We start from the raw sequence: 18884 nt of genomic DNA on the forward strand, positions 1-18884 counted from the left end.
GAAACAATTAAAATTACTATATCATAACAGTGACTGTAAATATTTTAAAAAGAGATATATATATTTATATATATATAGTATATATATTATTTATATATATATTATAGATATATATTATATATATTATATATATATATTATATTAAATGTTAAGTATACATTTTTTAAAAGAAAGTAATATATAGGTAGATCAATTTAAAAAAAATATGAAAATAGTAGCTATATTATATTATACTATCGCGGATAATGTTTGCCTTGGACTGACTACTGAATATATATATATGATATAATAAAGTAAAAAACAGTAGTAGCAATGAAATATGTATTTCTACTTTTAATATTAATATGAATTCTAGGGAGATATAGTCTGTATTGGGAAAGTGTGTTCCACAAAGAATTTTTTTATTTAAACAGATAAATAGGAATTTATTGCTTTCAAACATTGTGCCTAATCAAGAAGCTACACAGAGTGTTTCACATTGCAATGGTATTTTGTTCATTTACGTTTATGTAAGACGGCGTATGTTATATGTGTAACTAGATTCTTCTCTTTATGAATTATATGTTATTATTTAATTACTGTCTTTGTATAAATTCCACTTGTATTGTATTACGTACCGATCCAAAGTTATTAATTGAGGGAAAGAAAACGTTTAATTCAAGAGACTGTTGCGTTTCTATCTTCTGCTTTTAGAAGTAAACATAACATATATATGTAACGCAGGAATGTCATAAAACGGGAAAGTAAAAAGTTTCAATGAATTGATATATCTTAATGTCAAGAACTCAATACGTAACTTTAAATGTATCAAGTATTCTTCACTATAACGATATTTCCGTTTACTTTGAAATTGAAAGTTATGTGTTTTTAAAGCGACAAGTATCAATCATGATGTGAGGTATTGATTACGTTTTTTTATAATTAATGTCAGACTTTCAATAATACGAATGGACTGAAAAATAATTTTACAAATATTTATAAAGCAAAATTGTGAAATTATCTTCAATATTGAAAACAAAATGACCTTATTGAATAACGCAGTAAACTGTTTGTGTTAGGGAAATTATAAACATGTTCTTCTTTATACCCAAGGAAAGATCATAGTTACCTAGAAAATGCACCGCCTATATTTCTTGTCTAAACTCATTTATATGTATGTACATTTATTTTGTAATACTTTGTGCTAAGTAGTATTTGGAGATGTGATATTATTATTACGGACAGTTATATCGTAATGTATGTATTACTTATTTTAAAATCCCTAAAAGGGTATAATTTCATTTTCATTTGCAAAGAACATCCTTGTCCTAAAATCTGTGAATACTGCGATTTTTAAATAATATAAAATTACATTGTGATTTAAAAAAATATATTATTTTTATATTAAGAAAATTTTATATGCTATGTTCTACATACGTTTAAATGCTGCTGCTATAAAATGTATACATTACTTTCGTCTACTTTTAATTTAACTTATTGGAAAATTTATTTATATATATATATATATTTATATATATATTTATATATATATTTATATATATATTTTAATATTATTTAAAAATCTTGGTATACATTGACTTAATGTATAAAAGTAAGAAATTAAGGAAAATAAGCATTATAAAGTAGTCATAACATGTTGTTGGTTGCATAAGTTGTTATATATGTTACTTTAAATACTGAATCAAATGTCTAGAAACAAAGTGCAAGAGCAAATTGTCTGCTGCATGTGCTCTATAGACTGCGCATCGATTACTGCTTAAAACTATTTGCTTAGGACATAGTATAATTTAAAGAAGAAAGCAATTGTACTTATATCATGTACAATTGCTTAATCTTCATTACATTTCATGTCCGATAAATAATCTTTTACTACAGTTTTTCAAGTACGTGTTCGTGGGATGCTAACACAAGACAATAATATATTTAACAACAGTAATTAAAGAGATATGAAAATATTACATATAATCAATAATATCTTTATTCCCTTTGGATGTTTATTAGTTTAAATTAATTATATACATATATTATTTCTATTTGTTTAATAGTCGAAGGAATTTTATTATTTCATTTGATGTTTTGATACTATGTCCTATGTACTATTTCTAATATATTCTACTTTTATGTATGAAACAATGCATCCTATATAAAATTTAAGCCCTACTGAAATGAAGAAAGTTATACACGCACGTTACATATGTAGGGCCATGCAGGAGGGCATATGAAAAAAAACTAATGATATCGAATACAATGTTCCTTACAAAATGCACGCAGGATAGAAAATTAGTATGTATGTGTCTATCACATTATTATACGACATTGAAAGCGGTGGTGACTTTAAATGAATTAACTTATCGAACAAAATATTGATCAATCAATTGAAATTAATTTTTCTGCAATCTCTAGAGTTGTTGCGCTCAAACATATATTCAGTTACATGTTAATGGTTCGTCACAAATAATAAGGGATAGTTTTAATTTTGTATTTTCGACAAATGTATTAATACAAGGACGATTTACTTTTTGTAAATCGTGTTAAACAGTGTTTTCTGTTTTTATACTATACTCTGTATAATATCAATTTTGTAAATTTAAACATTGCTTTAAGTATATACATCATGTACAGCAAAATCTCATTGTTAAGTGTATTATTTTTTATGTGTAAATAACTCGCATAAGAGGAGAAATTTGTGTTGTAAAAAATGAGTAATATCTAAGATCTAAAAACTATCTCTGTAGAAGTTTTGTTTCTTTTCCATGAAATTGTATTAATACTATTTCTTCTTTTATTTACTTTCAAAAATATCCTTGCGTTTTTATGTTATGATCTAAATTGAAAATGACAATGATAACAATTTCCATGCTTTTTCACTACCTGGAGTTTGGCAAATAATGGTATATACTCCTAAAAAAAAAAATTATGCTTATTATGCATTACAGAAGGTGTTACATAGTTATTACTTATAGTTCAGTCTGAATAAGAGGGACCACAGTACCATATGTTAGAATGAATTTATTATTTGCATATTCTAAGATGTTTTAAAAGATTACTTACCTTTGAAGACATCAATATTTAATTTGAAACACTTGTAAATCTTCTTGATGTTTCCGAGAAAATCGAATACGTTTAAACTTAATTGTAAAATCCGGGTTTAATTTTATCATTTATGTATAATATATCGCAGATGTATGCTAACAGGTGGTAATCCTCTAACACATCTTAAAATAATCACGTTTTATTTATATAGAATTCCCAGCTTTTCACCTCTATATCAGAATCTAACAAAATATGTAAAACAAATATTAAATGTTGCTTCAGTATTTAAATGCACACGTCGTCTTAATTTATGCTTTTAATGTAATTATGTGTACAATACAAGAAATTTTGTTATAGCTTTATGTAATATATTAAAATATGAAATTTATTTTATTCTTGTAACATGATTTTAATGTGAAACACTTTTTCATCAATTTCAGAGGTAGCCAACTCATGTTAATATGTGCATTAATATAAGATATGTACAATTTGTATCATTACAAAATATTACGTTTTTTGTTACCCATCAGTATTGAATAGATTTATGTATGTGTGTAATAGATACATGTATATTGAAATCATGCACGGATATTAGAAGCTGATTGAGAAGATGCAATCAGTCGTGAGCGGTACTCGTAAAAAACTACTTGCATGCTCATCACAGATGGACAATGCAAAATCATCAGATTTAGCAAAAATGATAAATGTGTCCTTTTTGTCCACAAAGCGGATATATTAAAGGAACATTATTTATACTTTATACTTTTCTTGAGAAAGGAAATAGTGGAACATCGTCAAATAGAGACAAGAGCGAGTAAATGAGAATCTGGTAATGTTTGTACTTATTGCGAAAGATGAATAATTAATCTCGCTACAGGGAAAGCTGCGAAATGCGATTACAGTTTTAATAATTTGTTATCAACGATTCACCTCTTTATGCTATCGAAATTTAATATTTCACAAGTTACAAAATTGTTCACGTATCAAACATTTCTTACTAGTTTTTAAGTTAATAAAAAGTAATGCAGCATAATGTTGTATTTTTCAAATATGTATTATTATTTCAGCCTATAACATTCCCATCCTGTTTTAATTTTGTATACATATAGGCCACATGTATTTCGAGGATATATAATGTTAATAACGTATAAAATGGATGTTTATTTGATTTTAGTTATTTACATAATAATTTTGTAAAAATATATTATTAAATTGCATATCATATATTACTGCAGTAATTCATTGTAGATGTTTAATATTATATCTCATGTTTTAAATTTACTTGTATATTATGCATTTATACAAATCAGTCTATATCTCCTTGCTTCATTTTATTGCATATTATATTGATTATTCATTGTAAAATTAGTAAGGAAACAATAACAATGAATTTGTTCTCGTAACAATTTACAATTAAATCTAACTGAATTTATGGTTAAAACTGTAATCTTTTTGCAAGGGAAGCACCATCCATCGATTCCAGTAGTTTTCTCTTTAAACTAGGCTTTTCCTCTGGCTGACGTTTTACAGATGTAGGAAGCGGTAATCTAGGTCCAGGAGTTGGCGCAGGCTTGTTGCTGAAGTATGGCATTTGAAGAGCTTGATCACATGTACATCTCTCCAAGGGATTTACATTTAATAGACTAGCAATTAAATCTAGGAGATCATCACCAGCAGCAGTAAATATATGTTTTAGTGGTGTACCAGGAAAAGGTTTGAATTGGATAAAATCTGGTAATTCTGTCATTCCTGGCCACGTTTCTTCAGTGGGTGTGCCTAATGTCTGAAAATTATGTATGTAAATATATGAAAATAATTGCAATTAAGAACTTTTTCAGGTTACAATAAAAAGGATATACCTGAAATATTCTAGTAAGTTGATCCAGGTCAGATTCGCCAGGTAAAAATGGTACACGTAATAACAATTCTGCTAATATACAACCAACTGCCCACATATCAATTCCAGTACCATATAATCTTGCACCATACAACAATTCAGGTGACCTATACCACCTTGTTACTACCTGATGGGTATTTATTCGGTTAGGTGAACCAAAAAATTTGGCCAAACCAAAATCACCAATTTTCAAAACACCTTCAGAGTTAACCAGTAAATTATTTGGTTTCAAATCTCTGTGCAGTATCCAATTATAATGTAAATAATCTAATCCTTGTAAAGTTTGGATCATATATGCTTTAATGTTTGCAGCTGTTAATACTATATTACTATCCTTTATTATTATCTCTAAATCTGTATCCATAAAGTCAAATACTAAGGAGACATTTGACTTGTGACCAAAAACATCTAAAATATCAATAACATGATATGAATGTTGACTACAATATAAATTCTTGTAACGTATGTATACGTTTATATACCTAATAAACCTATCACATTATCGTGTTTTAATTCTTGCAATAATTTAATTTCTCGTAATGCAGTTCTATTTATACCATCCCTAGCCTCTGCGCGACTTCCAACTTTAATCTGAAATTGTCATAAATGACATTATTGACACTTCAAGAACTAACACTTGATCAGTGTATAAAATCATTGTGAAATAACAAACCTTTTTCACAGCAACAATTTTGGACGTTTCGATATCTTTGGCTTTATAGACAGTAGCGAACTGAAATAAAATTCATAAATATATTTACAACATTAATAACGAAGTTTATAATCTTCAACTAACCTGTCCTTCTCCTAAGAAATCAATTTTCTCATATCTTCGCAATTTTTCTGTCATATTTACTAAATATAATAATACTTTTATTTTTTTCAAAAATAAATTACTTATTTAAAAATATTTTACATAATAATTTACATAATACTATCTTGTATCATTCATGAGTATACTTCGTTTAATGTGCTTCAAAATGAAACGTAAATGAAAACCTTGTGTCGTGTCCTCGTATCATCGTGTCGCTGTATTCGTCAATTTGCACGTGCTTGAACATGTCCTGGCATTTAATTGAAATATGTAATATAATTTTGGGATATTTTAATTGATATAGAAATAATAATTCTATATAGAAATTAATAATATTTAATCTTTACTAACACTTTAAAAGATCTTTCTTTTTCTAACGAATTATTTTGAAACAGGATATGAAAAATTAAAAATATTTCTTTTTGTTTTATGCCAAAAGAAATAGATAATCTATTATTAGTGACTATCGTTTATATATCGTTTATATGTGTTTTTACATTTTTTGTCCTCCCGTGTATTCAAATAATTGTATATGATGAGACATTAACATACATTTAACACTTAAAAGTTATCATCAAATAACGCCAATGCCATGATAAGCGAAATTTCACCCCAATATAACCTTTTACTTTAGTACTCAATAAAATCACACAAATGCAACTCAATTTCTTATTATTATCCAATATTAGATATTGTTCGCAATTATAGATAACATTGAAATGATATTAATACGCTACTATTACAACAAAATTCTTATGGAGTAAAATTTTATCCTTGATACTCTTCAAGGATACATCATTATTAAAAAACCGTATAGGATAAATTTAGAAATGTTAAATATTAAAATTTTATATGTAGTAAATATTCTTATTGTTAAGAAACTAGTATTATCATCGGCGCTGCATTGTAATCGAACTTTTCAATAGTCGGTATAATAGAGATAAAAAAAAGCACTGATAAAGGAGAAATGTAATAATTGTCATGCAAGATCGTTCGACTGTTACATAGAGGAAAGGAACGATATAACCATTTACGATAGTAAAGCAGGGATAGTCGCGCTATCATAATTAAACTTTCTAAATTTAACGACGTTCGTGGGACATCTTCCTTTAAGTTTACACATTTAATGAATGTGTTCTTTCTATATCACGTTGCCAAATGTTAAACATTAAGACATAAGAGATGTTATTGCGAAAATATTATCACACTTTTTAGTGGAGACAGACATTCAAATTACGAAATGAATAGTTTGAAGGAAATAAACAAAGTAAACATAACAGTATAGAAACTGCGTTGAAATCATCATGAAAATAAACCAAAACATTTGTTCATTCATTAATGAATGTATTCATAATCAGACTGCTGACGTTCATGCATTTGTGAGAAACTGAAATATGCATAAATGTACAGCAAAATATTAAATATATATATATATTTATTTATTTATTTATTAGGATATTTAGGTTACATATATTTAACTGTATTCATAAAAATATACGTAAATATGCGTAAACATCCGTAGTTTAATTACAATATACGTGTAACCTGTATTGATCTTTATGCTTGACGTCATTAACATAGCTGCTTGCCAATTAACAAATAGAATTATGTTATTCGATTATTGCAATGAAATGATATAATTCAATATTCATTACTAATATACATAATTAGTTTTTTATGTATATTTTATTCAGAAAAAGTATGTAATCGTGATTTGTGATCTATATTAAATATAAAATTGTATAAGTGAAAAAATGGAAGATGTTTACTTTTTATTGGCAAATTTTTTATTTTTTATTTATCATTTATTATACTATGAACAAGTATAATAAATAATTACAATAATTGATATATCCTCAATTTAATTCCATTAGTTACTTTGTATACATTTTTTATTTATTATACTATGAACAAGTATAATAAATAATTACAATAAGTGATATATCTTCAATTTAATTCCATTAGTTACTCGTGCAAATAACAATCATACTGATACAATAATAATATAGGAATCTTTCTTGTAATTGGGTCAAGCCGGTTTACAGCTAACAAAGATTTCATTAAAACTAAATAATTTGTAATGATTTATCACATAATGTATGTGCATGTAGTATATATGTATAAGTGAAGACATTTCAAAAATTTCAAGACATTATAATTATGGAACTTAATCATGTCAAGTTTCTGCATAGAGCAAAAAAGTAAACACTTTTCCTTGTAGTCTTCTACTTTCATATCAGTTTCAAACGATGAAACACGACATATACAGTCTAACCAATATTTCACGTATAATCAAATACACACACATGTATCTAAGCGATAATCGGCACGTTTTCCCCACGAAAGAGTGCAAAAAGCGTTTCTCGAATAACGAAGTCGTAGTAGGAATTACGAAATTGAGAAGAGTTTGGAAGGTTACTTATAAGAGGTAGGGGTGAGCAACTTTCGAAACTATCCACGTTCGAGCAACTGTCGTATTAATTAAACAAATGAATATAGCTGCCGGGCTTATCGAACATCAAAGACGAGAAATCGGGAGTAGGATGAATGGTAGCCCACTGCTAAGCCGGCTACAGTAGTAATCCAGTGCAACGGCGAGCGGTATCGCGCGGAGAGACATGTCATCCGTCAAAATTCTCGTCCTTTTAGTGGTCGTTCTGTCAGGTAAACGAAGTCACGTGGATCTTTTCGTTAACGTCTACTAAAGTGAACCGAATGTTCTTCTCATTGTATCTACATTTCAATCTATTTGGAATTTATCTTCATTGTGACCTTACCGAATTTTATTCAAACTTTATAATAATCGACTTTAGTTTATAGTCTTTTTTAAGGTTAAGATGAGTCTGCGACTCTTTGGATAATGTACTTTTATATTTCGTTTTCAACAAATTTTGTTTCCTCGTGGTTCTAGCGTTCGCGCATTCACAAAACACACTGTTCAACGATGTGCAATCGGTCATCAAGTCCATGTTCAAGACCACCCGTGATCCCGCTATGTTCAATCTGTACACCAGGTATATAGAACATATAGTGTTTTTGTTTGACGATTTAAAGGAAGTTCAAATGTTATGACTGAAGTTAGCTCAGCGGACATAGTTATCCACGAGGGTATAACTCCTAGCCGTCGAAAGGAAAGAAGTTTGTTCAGTGTTAATATTCTTTAATGCTTGTTATGTCATATACAATGTCAATATGCTTTATTTCTCCTATTTTATTTATTTTGTTAGTTCTTATATAATATCTCTCCACTGTTTCGAACAAACCTATTACAGCGATTTTTTCTTTTTTGATATTTTTTCATTCTTTCGTTAAACATAATACATATTAACTTTTTCACTATAGTTTCCTCAGAATTGAAAGTTTTTCGACATATAGTATGAAGACAGCTTTTGCAGGTACTTAAAATAATTAATTGTGGTTTAACACATATAAGTGGAAATAAAAATGATTGTACATTATAAATATTTGTACGTTTTTAATATATGATTGTTCGATATTTAAGGACGTATACGCTCCCCATAGTTCAAGATTTAATTTTAAGATATTTTCGGAAAGAGAAGAGACGAAGCAAGGGCGAACGTGATACGTTAAAGAAAATCCGCGCTTCTCCTTGGCAACGCGCGGTTCGTGCTGCGAATTTTTCGTCCGTGCAGAGGCGAGCTTTATCGTTCGTCGTTCGTAAACGATGCATCAATTTTTTAACGATACATGCAATCAGCAAGCCGGCAAATTCTATTCTCAGCGCTGACGCTCCACTGACTATCATCGATGCGTGAATATCGTGGACGCGCCTCCTTTTCTTATTCTTTTTGCACTGCTTTGCCTTTTCTTGTTGATCGACTCGATCTAAAACCGGGAAGGAAAATTGAGGCGCCACTTGCGATGGCGGCGCCTCGAGAATTCCTCGTTCCGATTGTCGGAGATGGTTTCATAAAGACCACTCGAATCATTAACTCCATGGCAAACAAAGTGTTTTACTGAAACAAAAATCGTAAATCAACGTAAAAAAGGTATTTTGTCACTATGAATCTGAGATAGACTATGATTAAATTTCGTGCGAAATTATAATAACTTTTTTAGGAAACACAGATGCTTTTTTGCTTATTAATAGAATAAATTATTTTATGTATGCTATGGTACGACAAGAATCACAAACATTTCGTTACAGACGGGGAAGAATATCGGAAAAAGATGTAAAAGAATTTCGAAAAACGTATAACATCAGTGGATTTATGTAATATTAAAAGGTTAGGAGAAATTATTGATAAAAGAACATTAAGTCAGAAATATTTGGCATTATTAGCGGTTTCAATTTTTGTAGGATAATTTGTAGAATAATAATAATAAATAGAATAATAATTTGTAGAATGTAATTTTAAAATAATTTAATGCTAAAATAATAAAAGAACTTTCCTTTTGCAAAGAGAAAATCCGTTTGGCGAGGAGCAGCTGTTTCTAAACAACACCGAGGTTCTTTACGCATCTCACTTCAATGAAAGTCGACCAACGAAATTCATTATTCACGGATTTAGTGACACCGGAAACGAAGCCTGGGTACGAGGTTTGATAGATGGTACGTAAACACGAGCCTTTCTCGATAATTAGCAGACAGACAAGTTTTTGTCTCATAATATCGAATCATAGCTACTCGTGTTATGAATTATAATTTCGATTTAATGAAACTTTGTATTCGTAATAAAGTTAGCGTCGCTTTAAAACGAAGCGAACTAGAGGCCGAGAAAACGAGAATGAAAGAGGAAGAAGGAAAAGCGAATTCTAAGGAATTTCTAGAAATGTCGATGGTGCCGAGCCAGTGAAATTTAATTACAATCAGGGTCAATCCGTTTCGGTAAACACGGAATCGACGTCGTCAGGTTCAAGGGTCAGCACGATAACAAGTTAATTGATCACTTAACAAGTTTTTGCTTTCTCGCGTTAAGTTCCTGACGTAACTGTGAGAAATTTCGATTTAGAACTTTTTCAAAACCTCCTTAACAAATGTGTATTACCTTTTTGCCTTCATTGTCCTTGCACGGTATATTTTGTAGTCAGAAATTGTCGCAAAACAATTTTGTATCCTTCAATTATTCCAGATACGCTTAAATTTCTTCTGCGTTACTTCACAAAATAATTTTATTCGATCATTTTAGTCCATCATTATCCCAACCATTGAAACAAAAGAAATCATAACATAAAATAATCATACTCCTGAAAGTATCACAAGCACGTCAACAATTAACTGCTTAATAGGTACTTTGACTTTCACGTGAATTATATTTGCAATAACACTTGCAATTCTGTAATGATTGCTAATATTTGTTTTATTTAAAACATTTGTTATAGTAATCCTAGATAACATATTTTAATTTGGATTAAATTCTATATATATGAATTATTTATTTATTGAAAATATATTTTATTAAGATTTTAAAGCCTTTTAAAGGTTTTTATTAAGGTTTTAAAGCCTTTTAAAACCTTAATAAAATATATTTTCAATAAATAAATAATTCATATATATAGAATTTAATCCAAATTAAAATTATTTATTAAGGTTTTAAAGCCTTTTAAACCTTAATAAAATATATTTTCAATAAATAAATAATTCATATATATAGAATTTAATCCAATTTAAAAGGCTTTAAAACCTTGTGAAATATTTTTTACTCCTTTAAGTAAATGCTATCAATTCACAGAGTCTTAGACTCTTTTTTTTGCAACACCCTATATGTAGTTGCACGCTTCTTGACATTGAACTTGCGTCAGACTTGATCCAATGTCATGATTTCAACGTTTTGACGATTTTTAATATATCATCTCTAATATCGTTGACTCTAGTCGAACAAAGTTATATACGATTATGCGTGAATGATTACAGCGTATCTACTTCATGAAGATGTAAATGTGATAGTAGTCGGATGGGGAGTTTTGGCGGCCGACGTTTATCCAGTAGCGGCAAACAACACACGGAAAGTGGGCGAGTTCCTCGGAGATTTTTTAGAATTTTTGAATCGCGAGTCGAATCTTGAGTACAAGGATGTTCACATCAGTGGTCATAGCTTGGGTTCACACGTGGCAGGATACGCTGGAGCTTACTTGGATGGACGTATTGGCAGAATAACAGGTATATTTCATTAGGATGTATTCATTGTTAATCTAGAGTTTGTTAAGCCTCTATAACTTCCAAATTAAGTTTAAGAAAACCATCAAATATTTTCTAAGGAATCGCCGTGGTTTTTTTTATAGTTGAAATATAGTTGAAGGTATTTTATAGTTGAAGATTTTTAGCATACATGTTTCCTTTTTAATATACATATTTTTAACATGTATATTTATTTTAATATAGCTGCATCGTCATATACAATAAAAATAAATTGCCATGTTTTATTGAAAATATTTTTTGTATAGCGAAGTGTTGCTGATGACTTAAAAAGATTGGACAACACTGCTCTATAGCGTCGTTCAATTTAAAAGTTACATATCCACGAATCTATATCTTTTAAATTACATTTTGCTTCATTATTATTGTACTATTGTATTTTATTACTATATCATTATGTTTATATTAAATAATTTATTTACGATAGTTATTATTTTATATCCTTGAAATCGAAACAAGAAAGTGTAATCAATCATAATTTTTCTTTTTTTTTTTTGCAAACAAACAAAATTTCACAGTTGTAAAGGGTTAAATTTATCACACACTTATGTTATCTCTTTTTATTTTTAATATGATGTGGTATGATTCGAAGGCCTAGATCCAGCTAGTCCGTTGTTTGAAACAGTCTTCGGAATTGTCGATCCAGAATACAGATTAGATCCAACCGATGCCCAATTCGTGGACGTAATTCATACGAGCGGACCTGCCTTTGGATTTTTGGCTCCACTTGGCCACGCTGATTTTTATCCTAACAATGGGAAGTTTCCACAACCTGGTTGTTCGTTTCTACCAACTACAAGTAAACATCTTTTTTGTTTCATTAAGCTTCCAACAAAATTATTTATGAAACAGTGTATCTGACAAACTTTAATTAGAATTTAACAATCGTCGAATGTTTGTCAGCTTACTGCAGCCATTCGCGAGCTCATCAGTACATGACAGAGAGTATAGGCAGTACGGCTGGTTTTAAAGCAAGAACCTGTGAAAATTGGGAGAAATACATAGAAGGACGTTGCGATTATAATCCGATTGTTCTGATGGGAGAATACGCGTCCACGTCGTAAGATATTTAATTTTGTTGATTTTGTGTCATATAAAAATTGAAGAGCTCATAATAAAAACGGTCCTCGTTTATGCTTGTCTTTTTCGAAAAAATGGAAAAATATTCTAACATCTTTAATTTCTGTTCAATATTATTTGTTTCATTTCTATTCTTTTAAACGAAATATTTATCGTATTACACAATCGTTATAAATGTGTCTGTAATTATATTACAAAGGAACTATATTTAAGTAAATCATAAAGTTGTGGAATGTTGATAAAGATTACTTTGATAAAATTGAATTGAAATGTTTGATTTTCATTTAATGACAAGTCAGGGAATAGATTATTTTCACTGATTTTACCATATATGAAAAGTTAAAAAATTCGATAAGCTTCTTATTATATATCATAATTCGTTTTTGTTATAAGCTCCTCCATTATTACGCATTCAATTATCAAACTTAATTTCGTTTTAATCGTTTCAGGTTGCGAGGAAAATTTTACTTAACAACGAACGACGTACCTCCGTTCGCAATAGAATGAGCGACAATGAACATTTGGAACAACTCTACATGATGATGATCCTGTATTTGCGGCATCAAAATGATCTGTACTAGTCATTTACAAGTTACTTTATTTATGCAGCGTGCGCAATTTTATTCGAATTCTACATTTTTCTTTTTTTTTTTTTTTTAATTAATCGGACGAACGAAATCGAAATCGGTGGCGAACCGGTATCGTTTCATGTCGTACAACAAAAGTACAAATTATATTAATTAAAATGACACGTGTTAATGACACTTTCTCTCGTTCGCGTACTTTTGCAGAATGAAATAGAAATAAACGTTGTATTGGTTACTTTGAAATTTGTGTACTTTGTCATTCACATTATAGCAAATATTATTACAATATTCAGAAACAATAGACGGATCATGAAATGAAGGTTTACGAAGAAATATGGAGCTGTTGTATTAATAATACAAGGTAGTTGTGATTAATAAATGCAGAAATACAATATTAACGAGATAATAGAATATTCATGAACAATATTAGCGCAAGACCGACCAAATGTTGTACTGAAAACGTTCCTTCGGAAGATAATTCTGTACGATGAATCGAGTGTATTTTTCGTTGCTTTTAATAGTGCAATTAATTGCTAATTTGTGCGCTAATGAAAACAACTTCATCCGTGATTACTTTGCATTCAGAAAAGTGGAAAGAATCGTTGGATTTTCTTGCGACAACATGGAAAGTGCGTAGCGAAAGGTTTTCTATAAAGGTTCTTTTTAATTAAACACACAGGATCTTATCTTTATTTCGTTAAAAACAGATAATTTTAAACTCGCAAAAACCTTCAACAATATGTACACCACGTATATTTCAATATTGAACTCTACGGATGAATCGCGATTAGATATGAAAAAAGTTTTAAGAGCGGAGTACAATTGGTTGGGCGTTTTTTTGGATTCTCGATGCGATCGTAAGAGACATACTAAAGTCCTTGTGGAAGTAAGTAATTTATACTCGGAATTTTTTCTTACTTCCATAAATGTCTGAAATATTAATATCATTATATTACTGTCCTAAATCTATTCTTGATCTTTTCTTTTCCTTTTTAAATATACCTAGTTATTTAAGAATTGTTATACCTAAAAATAATTTACATATTCATAAGAATTCAAAGGTTTAATCGCATTAAATTGTTCTAAGAAAGGGGAATTATTGTACCACTAAAGTCTTAATCTCACATGTATTGAATCATTTTCTATTTTTGTTCTAATCTCACAAGTATCAAACATTAAAATAAAGTGCATAATATCTATTGCACATAGGCAACTAAATATTCTATGTACGATGAAATGCACAAATGGTTAATTTTGGGTTCGAACCTGACCCATGTATTGGAAATATTAAACGATGACGCGTTCACTATCTCTACCGATGTTATAATTGCTGTGCCATCAGCGAACAACTATATTTTATACGATGTGTATAATCCTTGCAAAGATCGAGGAGGATCGATGAATGTAACGCGCTTTGGAACGTGGAGCAATAAAACTGGATTAAACGTTACCTTAAATGAATCGAAATTCGAAAGAAGATCGAATTTGCACGGGATGAAACTCAAAGTTGGGATCGTTGTAAGTTGTGCCAGTTCTTTCTATGATCATTATCCGATTAATATAATTAATGAAATTAGAATTTTATATATGGTATACTTCGACAGATAGAATAGTCATTAAAGTAATCTATAAACTAAGAAATTTACAGATCGGTTTTAAACCAGAAAACATGACTTTTCACGAGATGATGCTACAATATAGCATGAAGTCAAAATATGGGCGATCGAAATTTCTCTACGTATTGTTACAACATTTGTCCGACATCTTCAATTTCACGTAAAAATTATATTGAATTCGACAAATTTATAAATTCTATTAGCAGCACAGTTTCCTTTCAACCGTATTAAATATGTGTTCTACGCACTTTAAAGACAACCGCTAAATATTAATCTGTGATTCTTTTCAAACAAAAGAATTTTTATTCATTCGTTGGTTTCTACTTTGCAGTATGGAGATCGTGCAAATAAATGCGCAAAGAAGATTCGATAATTCCGGACCTGTTTTCGCGGCTTTCAAAGAGAAACTCATAGACCTCTCGGCAAGTCCAGTGGCGATGAGGATCGGCAGATTAGATAACGGAGACATAATCGGACCGGTCTGGCCAATACGGTACATTACTACTTGCTTCTTCATACTTCTTCATACCGTTTAGTGTGTCTTGTATCTTATATGTATTCATAATGTTCTCAGAAATAGTATTTCAATGAACATGAATAATCGTCTAAGGTACAAGAATTCCTGTTGTTCTTCTTTCTTTCTTTTTTTCTGTAATTTGATCGTATCGTAATTTCACTATTCTAATCTTCTCTTCTAAATTCGCATTAATTGTATCTCATTGTCGTAGGTCGTGTTTTATGTTTCGCACGATATCATCGACGAAAATTAAACCAGGACAATTTCTGAAACCCTTGTCTGTGAAAGTATGGTATGTGATACTGGCCATGATAGGAATCGTGACAACAATTCTAGTTATCTTACTAAGATTAGAAGGCGTGCAAACTCCTACAGAGATTTATGGCCTCTCTGTTTTGCTCACAATAGGAGCTTTGTCCCAACAAGGTATATCATGAAAGAAGATGTTTTTGGATTTTTTTGACACGACATTTTCTCATTCAGGCTCTGCGTTCGTTCCAACACGTTGCGCAAGTCGTATAGCATTCCTACAAATCTTGTTCGTCGGTTTATTAATTTTGAATTATTATTCGGCGAGTGTCGTATCGAATCGTTTGAAAAACAGAGGCGAGAAGATGAACGATTCTTTGATTAGTTTGGCAAAGAGCAATATGAAACTTGCGGTGCAGCCTACGTCGTATATTCGCTCCTTTCTTCGGGTAATACCTCTTATGCAGCTACATATTTAAAAACAAAATATTTCGAAATAAAATAAAATAAATAATATAATCTTTTAATAATTCATTTTCATGAACATAATTTTGGAATAAAATGTAACTCTCCAGGACGAATACAGTTTAATATTACAAATAATATATACATATAATAGAACAAATTTTTATTGAAAAAGACTTCATATTTAAAAAATTTTCTTCAATATTACAATTTTTATGCCATAGGTGCCAGACAAAGAAGTAAGATATTTTTATGACAATCGGTGGTCGAAAATACCAGAGTCGGATAGATATTTATCACTAGAAGAAGGACTTAATCGCGTGGCGGAGGGTCATTTAGCCTATCACACGATGATCGATTCAGCTTATCCTTACATCGAACAGTCGTTCACTCGCCGAAGTATCTGCGAACTTACGGAGGTTCATCTGTTGCGTGCTGTTCTCGCATTTTATGCCAGGCATCACAGCCCTTTTACTGAACTGATGAAAGTAGGGTACGAAAGTCAATATACATGTAAATGTAGATCGACCTATTGCAGGTATTTCGAAACGATTCGAAAGCATCAATCGAGAGAACATGAAATTAATTAGAAAGTCGAGAAGATCAGAGTATTTAGAAATCAATTGAAATTACGTTTTATGCATAATTTCTGTAACAAATGTAAAACTCGAACGAAGATCGAACGAAAGATCTTTTGAAGATACGTATGTTACTTTTTTTAGCTTGATTAAAATTCAAAACGTTGGCATTCAGAAACGCGAATTGAAGCGATGGGCGGCTAGAAAACCATTTTGTCCGATCAACCTACTTATCGCCGAACCTCTATCGATTCACGAAGCTGCACCGATTTTCATGTTCTTGTGTATCTCACTGGTTCTATCGATTCTCATTTGCATCGTTGAGAATATCGTCTTCTGTCTTTTCCCAGCACGGTAAATTACAAATTTAATTTAAGAGAATTTAATATACGAAACGTATACTATATACGTATTAAATTCTCAATTTTTGTACAATAAGTAACATTAATTAATTAGTTAATATTATTCTATCTATGTAGGATGGTATAAAAACTATTCAAAATAATCTTTTTTAGACTTCCAAGTTTCATGATGGGAAAGAAACGCTTGATCGACTGGACTTCGCCTCTGCTATATTTACGAAACGTGAATCAGTCTCTGAGAAACTTTTTTAGTAAATGGAGCCCTTTTCAAAATCCCTAAAGCTTACCCATTGCCGCGATATAATTGCCATAAGCGCGAATTTGCCGATTAGTCGCTAGAACAACTACGAAGGATTCTCTACCAATTATTATAGATAACACATACGGTATTTTATTACATTTAATTATTAGATTTTCTCAAACATATAAAACCTTGATCACGCGTAGTTTCCTCAAAATATTAAAGCAAAATATACATTTAAATATGGCCAGATCTTGAATTAATTATCGATATTGATTACGGTAGCTTGTTTACTATTATCTTCAATCGCGTAATTAATTTTTAAATCCGTTGCCTTTCCTGTTCTCTTCCAATACGATACCATTAATATCTAGCTTGTCGTGAAATTCATATTTTAGGCAGCCTTTGACAGGAAATGAATAAAACACCGCGACACAGATGAATAATAATAATGCAAGTAATAATGCGGTCGATCTGTAACCAGGAATTCGATCAATAGCGAGACTTAGCTTGTTTCCATTGGAACTGTCGCGTTGCGAATGGACGTTCGAATGAATGATTGATTAATCGAGCTGTATGCATTCCTTTTCGTGACTCGAGCAATTTGCCAAATTACACGAAATCGTTCGACAAGCTTGTCTTTCAGCGGAATCCCAAATGATACGTCCTGCATTATTATTATTAATATTATTATCATCATTATAATGTCATGCAAAAGTAATATTATAAAATAACGTAATAGAAAGGCAGGCGATGTCGAACGATTCGATGTGATCAGTGTTAATATTCGAACAGAATTCTTGGTTCGAGAAAAGAATAGTATAATGTATACCGTCTTGTTCCTTTTATTGCAATTCGTTTTAATTTCGAACGCGCAGGATCATATATTCATCCGAGATTATTTTGTGTATAAAAAAGTACGAAATGTCGTAGGATTTTCTTGTGGCGATATTGTAGGTAAGCAACTCTTTCGTTGATTATTTGGAAATATGATATACTTAGCGCATTTGATATTAAAGTGTCATAAAACATCTAAAATACTGAACTGATAAATATATATGAAATAAATTAGTATTATCACTCTCAGTTTTCTTAGAAGCTTATAAACGGCGATTCATATATTGACGAATTATATAAATGGAATTATTTTCCAATACAACGTAATGTAAATGTGAAAATTCTCTGTTTGGAGAAAATGATTGTTCGAAGAAATGTAGTATCTAGGCAAATTCATATAACAGTGCGATATATAGGTGACTTCAATCTTCTGAAAACGCTAAGCACCACT

At 30.2% G+C, this 18884-nt stretch overlaps 3 protein-coding genes across 3 annotated transcripts; 2 read left to right on the forward strand and 1 right to left on the reverse strand.

Moving 5' to 3' along the window:
* Positions 1–4358: 4358 nt before the first annotated feature.
* LOC100748883 (cyclin-dependent kinase 7) lies at positions 4359–5966 on the reverse strand. The gene is made up of 5 exons (XM_003490251.3): positions 5727–5966; positions 5604–5663; positions 5413–5521; positions 4893–5338; positions 4359–4816 (listed from the first exon to the last, which is right to left on the reverse strand). Exons 1-5 carry the CDS (start codon positions 5778–5780, stop codon positions 4469–4471), a joined length of 1017 nt encoding a protein of 338 aa, XP_003490299.1. The 5' UTR covers positions 5781–5966; the 3' UTR covers positions 4359–4468.
* A 2251-nt stretch (positions 5967–8217) lies between these two features.
* On the forward strand, positions 8218–13811 carry LOC100749003 (pancreatic triacylglycerol lipase). Its single transcript, XM_024368320.2, has 7 exons — positions 8218–8408; positions 8656–8758; positions 10169–10317; positions 11620–11865; positions 12494–12700; positions 12805–12961; positions 13431–13811. The coding sequence occupies exons 1-7, from the start codon at positions 8363–8365 to the stop codon at positions 13486–13488; spliced, it is 966 nt and encodes a 321-aa protein (XP_024224088.1). The 5' UTR covers positions 8218–8362; the 3' UTR covers positions 13489–13811.
* A 210-nt stretch (positions 13812–14021) lies between these two features.
* Positions 14022–18785, forward strand: LOC100747215 (ionotropic receptor 75a-like). The gene is made up of 10 exons (XM_033321247.1): positions 14022–14197; positions 14276–14454; positions 14778–15086; positions 15217–15344; positions 15516–15677; positions 15913–16127; positions 16185–16399; positions 16640–16908; positions 17138–17347; positions 17509–18785. Exons 1-10 carry the CDS (start codon positions 14056–14058, stop codon positions 17633–17635), a joined length of 1956 nt encoding a protein of 651 aa, XP_033177138.1. The 5' UTR covers positions 14022–14055; the 3' UTR covers positions 17636–18785.
* Positions 18786–18884: the final 99 nt, after the last annotated feature.

The sequence above is a fragment of the Bombus impatiens genome, unplaced genomic scaffold (genome assembly GCF_000188095.3).
Source record: "Bombus impatiens unplaced genomic scaffold, BIMP_2.2 scf_0418, whole genome shotgun sequence".
Classification (NCBI taxonomy): Eukaryota; Metazoa; Arthropoda; class Insecta; order Hymenoptera; family Apidae; genus Bombus; species Bombus impatiens.

Bases quoted from the DNA above. Each gene is read 5' to 3' on its own strand.
- LOC100748883 (XM_003490251.3), bottom strand. From the start codon at position 5,780: ATGACAGAAAAATTGCGAAGATATGAGAAAATTGATTTCTTAGGAGAA. The intron at 5,522-5,603 runs GTTTGTTATTTC...TGACAATTTCAG, and splicing joins AAATTGTTGCTGTGAAAAAG to ATTAAAGTTGGAAGTCGCGC. The intron at 5,339-5,412 runs GTATATAAACGT...TTGATATTTTAG, and splicing joins TAATGTGATAGGTTTATTAG to ATGTTTTTGGTCACAAGTCA.
- LOC100749003 (XM_024368320.2), top strand. From the start codon at position 8,363: ATGTCATCCGTCAAAATTCTCGTCCTTTTAGTGGTCGTTCTGTCAG. The intron at 10,318-11,619 runs GTACGTAAACAC...GAATGATTACAG, and splicing joins GGTACGAGGTTTGATAGATG to CGTATCTACTTCATGAAGAT. The intron at 12,701-12,804 runs GTAAACATCTTT...AATGTTTGTCAG, and splicing joins TTCGTTTCTACCAACTACAA to CTTACTGCAGCCATTCGCGA.
- LOC100747215 (XM_033321247.1), top strand. From the start codon at position 14,056: ATGAATCGAGTGTATTTTTCGTTGCTTTTAATAGTGCAATTAATTGCT. The intron at 14,455-14,777 runs GTAAGTAATTTA...TATTGCACATAG, and splicing joins ATACTAAAGTCCTTGTGGAA to GCAACTAAATATTCTATGTA. The intron at 16,909-17,137 runs GTACGAAAGTCA...TACTTTTTTTAG, and splicing joins ACTGAACTGATGAAAGTAGG to CTTGATTAAAATTCAAAACG.